At 42.0% G+C, this 10,858-nt stretch overlaps 1 protein-coding gene across 1 annotated transcript; it reads right to left on the bottom strand.

Moving 5' to 3' along the window:
• Window positions 1–4,533: 4,533 nt before the first annotated feature.
• Window positions 4,534–5,825, bottom strand: hamp (hepcidin antimicrobial peptide). Its single transcript, XM_034239792.1, has 3 exons — window positions 5,323–5,825; window positions 5,145–5,222; window positions 4,534–4,974 (listed from the first exon to the last, which is right to left on the bottom strand). The coding sequence occupies exons 1-3, from the start codon at window positions 5,407–5,409 to the stop codon at window positions 4,867–4,869; spliced, it is 273 nt and encodes a 90-aa protein (XP_034095683.1). The 5' UTR covers window positions 5,410–5,825; the 3' UTR covers window positions 4,534–4,866.
• Window positions 5,826–10,858: the final 5,033 nt, after the last annotated feature.

The raw sequence follows: 10,858 nt of genomic DNA, 5'->3' as shown, positions 1-10,858 counted from the left end.
TGTGTGTGTGTGTGTGTGTGTCCTTTACCCATATAGTTGTGTGTGCAGAGCCAATAGGGGTAATTTCGGACATCCTATGTTGCATTTAATCATGCTTAAACTCCCTGGTGAATTCACTTTAATTGTAGCCAAGAGGGAACCTGAGCTCTTCAGGTAGAGAAGGGATTTTGGCTCACTAACACAAGTTTTCCACACTTCTCCCCGGGCAAGCTTTATAACTCGGGGAAGCTTTTAAACAGGTTACATACTGAAGGAACCCAAATTCTTAAACATTACTTTTTTTCGTTGAAGAAATTACCTAACTTTAGTGGATGTCAAGTGGAAGCTCAACTCTGTCCACTCCCTGAATGACTAGTAAGAAGGCAGGGGAATACAAAGTACTTTTTATTTAAAAATGAAAAGAAGAAAACATTTACAAATAAACGTTTCCGCCAGTCAGATACTTTCTTTGAATCAATCAAAAATAAATCTAACTTCAAGGCAAAAACCAGGTCTGAAAAGTAAAGTCAATGCTGTATCGCCTGAAAGTTGGGTAGCCTGCAAAATGAGATAGAGAAATCTATGAAGAATTAACTCACATCTCACTTGATTTTTCACCTTGGTAAACAAGACACTTTCTTGACTTGAATATATTTCCATCACAATTTCCAGTTTCACGTCTTCTTCAATGTAGCATGATTTTCATTTTGAAAATGATTGTCACATTTAGAGTAAAATGGATGAAAAGGCAGCGAATGCTTGGTGACGTGTCTAACATTTGATTGACAAATCAAATGAAGTTTTATTTATATAGCACATATATAGACGATTTTTGGTCGAGCCAAAGTGCTGTACATGTTATGATTCTGTTTTGTTTTTGTTGTGTGCTTTTTCCTGTCTCACCCCTCCCTTCTCTGTTTTCCTCTGCAGGGCTGGTGTGTGACAGGGAGTTGGCTGGCTCCTCCCAGGAGCAGACGAGGCACACCTGTTTCCACTCACCTCTTCACCTGTAGATATAAAAACCCGGTCCTCATGCCACTTCCCTGCCAGATAATTCCTCTGTGCTTCGACCCTCCGGTGTGTCTCGCTGCTCTCCTCGTCTTTTGGATTCTTTGTTTGGATTTTTGCCTCCTGTCCCTGACGACTCAGTGCCAGCCAACTTCCTGACTCCACTGCCGTCTTTTTTCTGTTTTCTGCTTGAATAAAGCTTTTGTTTTTTACCATGTCACTCCAGTCTTTTGCTTTGGGGTCCAAAATGCTATAGGCCTTAACAGTACATATAATAAAAATAGCCTACAGTAGAGACACTTTACAGCTAATACAACAGCACAGATTTGACAGGTGACAGGTATGACAGGACGCTTCACAGTGTTTTGGATGCTCTCCGTGTTTTTCATATTAGAAATGCTATTCTTTTACAGTGTGTTTCCAGTTAATGAAAGTCTATTGTAATATTTTGGTACTTTAAAGCAGTGGTTCTCAAATGGGGGTACGCGGACCCCTAGGGGTACGCTGGAGTACTGCAGGGGGTACGTGAGATTACACACATATTTCAAAACATGAAGTGTAATAACTGCAGGTTGCCTCCCTGTCAGAATGACAAAGATCTTCAGTGAAGCACAAGCCCATGTTTCTCACTAAATTGTACGTACAACTTATTAAAAAGATCAGTTCAATGCAACTAATGTCGTCTTAGTGTTATTGCATGATGTTAAAATTGGTTTGCCATGAATTTAGTGATGGATTGTAAACATTTTAAATGTAGCATTTAAGTGTTTCTCAGTTACAAGGTTGTTTTAATAAATCAGACACTGATGGTGCAGCGCTGTACTGTACCTCTTTATAGGCATTTTGTCCCTAACAAATAGTTTTTGCGCTGATCAGGGGGTACTTGGCTGAATTTTGTTTTCAAAAGGGGTACATTATTGAAAAAAGTTTGAGAATCACTGCTTTAAAGGACGTCATAGTTGACTAGGTCCACTTCTAGTTTAGAGTCTATGCTAACATCAGCCTTTTACTAGACCATTCTCAGTCCCAAAACAGCTCTCAAAAGCCTCAATCTACTTGTAATGGAATGCAATTTCTTTGTTGATGCACATTACATAAAAAAAGGTCTTCAATTTAACAGGCTGACAGCAGTCCCTTGTTTGCAAAGCGAATAATGACACAAGTTCCCTCTTAGATAGCCCAAAGCAATATTCTCTCAATTATGAATAAATAAAAAAGGCTGTAAACAGTGAGCGGGAGGGATGCCATGGTAAGTAGTCTGTTTATGTGATAAACAGAGTTAGGACACAGACACATTTCAAAAAATGTATGCGCTTGCCAACAAAGTGCATCAGTGTCCAAAACTTCATCAATTTTTTATTTAATCCACAGAGGCATTAACAATTCATAGGTGGGTTACAAATCAAAGCAGAAATAAATTGGATTGCACCATGAGTTTTACTCTTCTTTACTCTTGGGCCAATAGAACGTGTTCTAAAAAGCTGGTTAAGTATTTTCACTGCGTCATTGTGTTTGTTCTCAATGTGTTCTAATGCAGTCTTGATTAAGAGTAGCCTGGGAACCATAGGGTTGCTGGTTCAGATCTCTACGAATTACGCAAAGTGGACTGGAAGCCGAAGAGGTGCCAGTTCACCCCCTGAGGAATTCCATTGCCCTTAAGCAGGCACATGACCCCAAACCTTCTTGAGGTGCCTGTTCATGGGCAGCCCCCCCCCCCCCCCCCCCACCCTCACTCTGACATCTCTCCATTGGTTGATTAGGCCTGTGTCTAATGCGTACAAATAATAACAGACTAAAAACAATTTCATTTCCCCTCGGGGATCAATAAAGTGTGTCTTCATATTATTTTTTATTTATAAGCAAACACAACTTTAAAAACATTTGACCTCCACGCTTTTCTGCCATCCTGCCTTTCCTGCCTTTACTCCGAGCTTTCTCTATCTAATAAAGCAGACATTCTAACAGTAAACACACTAGATGTGTAATTCCTTTCAAGTGTCAGTCACTCTGCCTTTGAAAACTCTGTATTTCAGTTCTCTCATCTTTGACTGATTTTTTTTGTGGGAGAGGTTTCTGTTTCTGTATGTGCACTGCTTTGATTGTCGTGTTTCACACATGCAACCACCTCCACCCACCCACACACACACACACACACACCCACACACACACACACACACACACACACACACACACACCACACACACCCACACACACACACACACACACACACACACACACCCAACCTTCACTATCTTATTTACAAGATGGGACATTATGACAACCAAGAATAGCTGTTTAAGATCTCTAACTGCACGACATCTTAAAATACTTTTTGCCTTCAGCAGTTAGTTAATTAAATGCAACAGCAGAAACTTAACACATGACACACAAAGCCCGTAGTAATCGGCAAGAGAAGAACAAATTCTTATTAAGAGATGATCAAATCTTGAATAAAAAGGTTACATTGCAGTCATTTATGTGAGCAACTGGATGGTGAATTTAATCTCTGCTGCCTGTTATTGTTTGTGGTGAAAACACGATGGGAATTCTTACGACACAATCACATTTCTTTTCTCAGGCTTTTACTGATTGATTTATCTGATCTGCTGTGGTTCAGTAGGAGATATCACGCTCAGAGGTAGAAGCTGCAATAACTAGCTGAGCAAGCAGAGGGCACACTGTCGATACCGGTGCTTTGTTGGATTTTCCAATAACATGTTCCACACAAACGCTGAATGAGAGTTTCTGTGGTCACAGATCAGACAGGATATATGCAGTACACTTGTAGCTAGATTTCTAATGACTTGCCATTTCAAAAAACAATCGTGCTGAGATGCTTTTTAAGTAGATATGTTAAATCATGATGAAGAATTACTTTTTAGACACTTTTATCCAAAGCGACTTACATACTGAATTCTGTGGCCAATCCCCACAGGAGCATTTTGGGGTGAAGTGTCATGCCCATGGTCACAACGACATGCTGACTGTAGTGGGGTTTGAACTTGTGACCCCCTGATCCGAACACCAACGCACTACCCCACTACACCACACGCCTCCCTAAGATCTGAGTCACGGCACCAGCTTAGTACACTTCTTCTATTTACCGCACCCAAAATAAACTACATGAAACACAAAATGTATCACTTCCTGAGGTCTACTAAAGAAAGTATTTTGAGTTGAAAACACTTGCAGCACAATGCTTAGAGTCATGAAGACCTGAAATATTAAAACTAGAGAAATTAGGATCATTTATGTTTGTATCTGAGAGGAACATTGAAATGAAGAATGTGTTTCAGAGTCCTGTCCAAAGGGAAAACCATAGGCGAGGTACAGTAACTGACATACATGTTAATGCTTCAAAAATTGCAATTAAGTTAGGTGTAATGTGAGCGATAGAGAACAGAAAGACCGGCTTAGAGTATATGAAAGTCATCTATGTTTTATATTTATATAAATATTGTTTGGATGCTGTATTCACAACAGCACAAATGGCTTCAATTAGGCCTACTGCTGATTTATATATTTCCCACTAATGACACAAACACATTTTTGAAGTTGCTTCACATGTTCATTATTTATTCAACACCAAATATTAACTTGTTAGACTTAGAGCAGGCAAAGAGACAGTCACAGTCTGGATTCTTTAAGAAACAAATTGACATTACAAATAGACTTAAGTATTAAAACATCCAAAATAAATACATAGAATCATTTTTTCCAGTGCTTTTACACGAATCATACCTCTTTAAAAAATTATACAAAACAGTGTGGCACAGGCAATGCATTGGAGAAAGAGGTCAAGAAAAGGTTATTTCTTAGGATAAGACAACAACAAAAAAAGTTTCATATATTAATATTTTGTGGTCGTTGCGGGAATCTTCAGAACCTGCAGCAGAAGCCGCAGCCCTTGTTGCCCTTGCAGCAGTTGCAGCACCAGCGGCACAGGGAGAGGTGGCTCTGCCGCTTCTGCCTGATGTGATTTGGCATCTGAGTGAAAAAAAAACAAGAGACATGAGCAAGAGCTTTCAACTCCAACATTTCAGCCTCTCCGTATAGGGAAAGAGAGGACCAGGGCACTCCATAGGGAAAACACATCCACTTACATTTTAGTTTTGCTCAAGGTAATTGGCTTAATTAATTCAGTCAATTGAACATACCATCCTCGATTCCATTGACATTTCTTGATATACCGCAACTGGAGTGTCATTGGCCCCTGCCTCCTCGAGCTCCTGCACCTGTTAATGAATTACGCATATTTAGGAGACACATTTTAGCATCCTGACAAAACATGTATAGCTCATAAGCAAATGAAGTGAGTTTAAGTCAAATTCTTACCCCAGTAAACGGGCTGGCAGAGCTCTCCAGAATGCAAATAAAGGCGAGCACGAGTGTCACTGCAACTGCAATGCTAAATGCCTTCATTTTTAGGTTGAGGTTAAGGGGTTTAGTTATTAAATCCTTTGAAGATTAGACTTGATAAGTCTTCTTTGTCATGGGTGTCGGGCTGTGGAGAAGCACCACAATATCTCAAATGTCTTCTTCTTCTCCAGTGATGGTTGGTTTGATTGTCTGAGCAAGTGGATTTCTTCAGATCTTCTGTGACCCTGGTCAGCTGTTTAGAGTCCTTCCGCTGTCTGATGGCTGAGCATGACGATTGTGTGGTATTTATACAGTCTGGGGCTCAGTGTTGCCTCATCATTCTGGGAGGTCCGGCCCACTTCTGTCAGCGGTTACCTAACTGCGCTGGGGAAGTTTTGACCTCCTCCTCTCCAAAGTGCTGCAACACTGGAGATCCTCTGAAATATCCTTCACTGTGGGCCCCACTGTCTGTTCAGAGATATCAAATCAACTATGAACTTTTAAATGAAATTACTTTCCGCTCACAGAACATGTAATCCCACACATGAACAAGCTACTGCTATTGCTGGAAACCATTATTTTTTATAATATGAGAGCAATGTGTATTCTGTATTGATGCAACGCTTCATACATACATACCAAAAATGTAACTTTTTCCTGGAAAACAATGAGCTGGAGATTCCCAAAGCAAAGGCCAAGATTGCACGGGTCAATCTACTGCATGGCTGGCCGAGCTGCACTTGTTTCGACCCAGGAAATCCTTCACTTAGGAGAGGGAGCCACTTTGGAATATCCATTGCTCAGTCTAAAGCAGGGGTGTCAAACTCAATTTCATCTCGGGCCACATTAGCATTATGGTTGCACTCAAAAGGGCCGGTTGTAACTTTAAGACTATATAAATATACATTTATATATATTTAACCCTTTCACGCATAGAGGCTACTACAGTGGACAGCTTTTCAAAAGGTGTTTTCTTGTATATGCATGGGGTTTGATGGCATAGTTGCACCATCAGACACTACATAGGGCCCTATTGCATCATCCCATACACTGTCACTCAGTGGAAAGTCAGTGCAAGTGCATGATACATTTCTCTAAACCAGTGGTTCTCAAACTTTTTCTGTCAGGCCCCCCCTTTGGAGAAAAAAAAAAGTCGGGCCCCCCTCAACACAAATAGTCAGGCTCAGTGGCGGCGCCAGAGATTTATTTTGCGGGTACTGTGGGGTAGCTTGACGTTTCATAGAGGGTGCTCAAACATTTAGGGTTTCCCATTAATGTACGAGGCGCTACAGAGGAATTTTCTACTGCAACACTCCCCACGCATACACACAATGTACCCGCGATTGTTACAATGAAGGCTCGATAATCAGCTCACAGCATATAGGTGTAAGTAGGGGTAAAGTGCTATTTTTATAGGTGGTGTGTGGACCTCACATAGGGGGGTCCTCACCTCCTCTAAGGGGGTCCTCACCTCCTCTAGGGGGCTCCGGGGGCAAGCTCCCCCGGGAAGATTTGTTTTTAAATATTGAAGTTAAAAGCATCAATCTGGTGCACTTTGAGAGCAAAATGAAGAGATCTATGGATACCTCTCTCAACACAGAACTGTAAACAGATTTACTATTTCTTTATGGATATTTTACAAATCACCCTTTTAAACTTTATTCTTGTTTTACTGTCATAGTATTTCATACCTGTTTTTAATGTATTCTCTTATTTTTGTATAACTATAATGATCATATAAACGTGTGCCTCGGAAATAATTGTTTACATTAATGGTGACCAAACGTTTGAGACCCACTGAGATAACACTGAGAGTCCTTTAGCTCACTGAGTCTCTCAGTCTTACAGGAGAGGACTCTCCCCCACTTTGTTGTTGAAAAAACTCCTTATATCCGTTGGCGTAGCTCGCTAGCACCAGAAGCTAACAGCAACGATCTCCGGTACCGGTGCGCTCTCTCTCTCGCTCGCGCACGCACACAAAATGGCTCGTTCCACACACACAGAGCCAAGATTTAATGAAACACAGAGACCCAGACGTAATAGTACTGTATCATATTATTTTCGAATCAATAATTTTTGAAAATATGATTTTTTTTTTTTTTATCTTTAAAAAAAATAAAATGTAATAACCATTTTTCCTCCTGGTCTCTCGTTCCCCCCCCTGTGATGCCTCTGCGCCCCCCTGGGGGGGCGCGCCCCCCACTTTGAGAACCACTGCTCTAAACCAAGATGAACGACAGAAAGCCAGATGGACCAAGAGTCACCTGCCGATATCCTGCCAATCCTTTCATGGAAAGCGCTCCCTGCAGGTATAAAACATTTGGTGACATCAAGTAACACCTAAGGAATCATATAATTCATAAATTGTCAAAATATTGATTTTATGTTTGCAGAAAATTATGATTATTCCAGAGTCTCACCAGAATGTGTGACTCCAGCACGACTCCTTAACCCCTAGTTTCCACCGGGTCCGTCTGCGTCGCGTTACGGCCGCGCAAAAATCGTGGCCACTCTAGTCAATGGGTGCTATTCCACCACACGCGGCGCGTTACGTCGCAGAAGCGTCCCAGAAGCGTCTCGGCGCAGGGCTCCTCTAAAATTAGGATGAATCCTATTTTTGACGCGACGCAGCCGTAAGGTAATGTCGGGCAGGCAGGAAGTGGAATGGTCAGAGCATCCGGGCCAGGCCCATCCCCCACATATACTAATTTTGCAGACCCCCCCCCCAGTGTTGCCAACTTGGCGATTTTCTCGTTAAATTTGGCGGCTTTCCAAACCCTCCGGCTACTTATTTGTGTCAAAAGCGACTAACGACTAATCTAACGATTTATAATGGTGTTATTTGTGACTTTTCTGGTGTTTGGAGACTCACGTATTGTTCTGCAGTTAACGAGCCGCGGGTGCTGCCGTGAGCCCCGCCTCCCTCCCATAGTACTCACAGGCGCTCATAACAGATAACGGAAGCAACATGGTTGCAGCATTCAAAAAAACTGTACAAGATGAGCCCAGCAGCTCTGAGGAAGAATCCCAGGAGAGTGATGAGGAAGACTCTGAGGTTGTCGAAGACCGAAGGTACATTCTTTTAGTTTGTAGCTGTTAATATTTTCAGTATTTTCAGTAGCAGGCTCAATGACATAGATCATGTCATTGAGCTGTGCTTGGTTATATTCTCTTTTAGCATTTATATTACTTTATTTACCCAGAGGGAAATTATTTTGCAGCAGTTGTGGTAAAAAGTAAGATAGTGCAAATATATAGACTTCAAGTATAAACTAAATATTAGAGTATAAAAGATCAACAGTAACTTGGTACAAAACCAAATGTACAGCCAGAAATGTGACAGTGTAATGGTATGGATCATAATAAGTATAGATGTAAAGATGTGTGTTAATACGTTGCATATTATATCGCATTGTGTTGCTCATGGCAATTACATTTCCTAGAGGATTAATAAAGTATTTGTCTTTTTCTCTGTGTTTGTTTATCTAGGTACGGAGCCATAGAGAGGACCCCCTGTGTTGGGGGTGAACATGATCCAGAAAGATTTGAGTGTCAAACCACTCCTTGACAGAATACGAGTACTTGTCCGGCTCTTCCGCAAGTCGTCTGTGGCAATTCAGCGACTGCTAAAGCTGTGTGGACTCACTTCTGGTCAAAGACTGCCCTACTAGATGGTCCAGCACATACCTGATGATATCACACCTTCTCCAAGTGAAGGACTCCCTTGTTCAGGTAGCTGATGGAATGGGCTGGGACTGTCTACTGCCAAGTGAGTGGCAGAAGCTCACTGCTCTCAGAGATCTGCTCCTCCCCTTTGCTGAGCACACCCAGATGCTCCAGAGTGACACAATGTCCTTATCCCTGGTGTTGCCCGCCCTCCTGGACCTGAATGCTCACCTCTCTGAGTTCCCTGAGGCCCAGGGTTCTTGCCACAGGGACCTAGCTTCCCTGTCACAGAAGATGAAGGAAAACATGGGCCAACGCTTCAGCTGCTTTCTTGATCCCAGTGATACAAAATTCTCTCCCCTCATTGCTGCAGCATGCTTCCTCGACCCTACAGTCTCACCCGAAGCACTCATTGAAAATGAGCATGACGACGTACAAATCCAGGAGCTTCTGAGAAAAGCAGAAGATTACATTGCTCAGATGGTGTCACCAGTAATACGGGAGGAGGAGACTGATGAGGATGAAGAAGAAAGGAGAGAGGTACCACTACCAGAGACAAAGCGGCCGAGATTTAGATTCCTGTCAAAAGCAAGTGCAAGCCGGCCATCTAGATCTAGCCTCTCAGTCTCAAAGCCCTGTGTCAGGCAGGAAATGCTGAAGTTCAAGGAGCAGCTGTCACAGCCCATGAACAAAGAGACTGCTCTTGACTTTTGGGCTGCACAGGGTTCTGTTTATCAGAGCCTAAAACCTCTTGCCTTGGATCTTCTGGCAATGCCAGCATCTCAAGCATTTGCTGAGCGAGTTTTTAGCATCACAGGTGACCTCACTCGTGGCCGTCGAAATAGAGCAAGAGTCATTTTAGAGAGAAGTGCTTTCCTCAAACTGAATAGAGATCAGTAGGCTAAAAGGTTGTTAATGCTACTACGGATGTCTGTACTTTGTCTGTTACTTTATATGAGAGTGCACTACAGAGGTGGTTCCCTCTGATTGTTTATAAGGCCAAGTTTATTCAAGGTTTATCTTATTCTATAGGTATGTACTGTATGCACTTTCAACATTTTTATTTTATTTGTAGGTACAGAAACGTATAATGTTAAGGTGAGGGATAGTTTTATACAACAATTTATACTTTATAATTTATACAAGTTACTGCTTTGCACTGCATCTTGTGAGGGATGACCCTCTGTTCTGACAAGTTACTGACACACCATTGATAAATGTAGAGAGTCTACAATGGACTACAGTTTGAGTCACTGAGCTAACTCAAGTCTGTAATTTTCGTGATCCAAAACTTCAGGTGTCATGTCATTGTTCATCATTTATTGCTATCACTTTTATTGGAGGTTTCGGAAAATAAATATAAGAAGGCTAAAAAAAATAATGTTTTGGTTCTTGACTTGGAGTAAAGAACATTCCACTATGTTACCAGTACCACTTGTATCTATGTGTATGCACTATCCTTACCTTAGAGCAGTGGTTCTCAAACTTTTTCGGTCAGGCCCCCCCTTTGGAGAAAAAAAAAAGTCGGGCCCCCCCAACACAAATAGTCAGGCTCAGTGGCGGCGCCAGAGATTTATTTTGGGGGTGCTGTGGGGTAGCTTGACCTTTCATAGAGCGTGCTCAAACATTTAGGGTTTCCCATTAATGTACCGGTCGCTACAGTGGAATTTTCTACTGCAACACTCCCCACGCACATACACTATGTACCCGCGACTGTTACAATGAAGGCTCGATATCAAGTCTCGGCATATAGGTGTAAGCAGGGGTAAAGTGCTATTTTTATAGGTGGTGTGTGGACCTCACATAGGGGGGTCCGGGGGCATGCTCCCCCGGGAAGATTTTTAAA

This window comes from Gymnodraco acuticeps, unplaced genomic scaffold (genome assembly GCF_902827175.1).
Source record: "Gymnodraco acuticeps unplaced genomic scaffold, fGymAcu1.1, whole genome shotgun sequence".
Taxonomy (NCBI): domain Eukaryota; kingdom Metazoa; phylum Chordata; class Actinopteri; order Perciformes; family Bathydraconidae; genus Gymnodraco; species Gymnodraco acuticeps.
The sequence above is the reverse complement of the archived record's forward strand: the minus strand, read 5'-3'. Positions and strand labels throughout refer to the sequence as shown.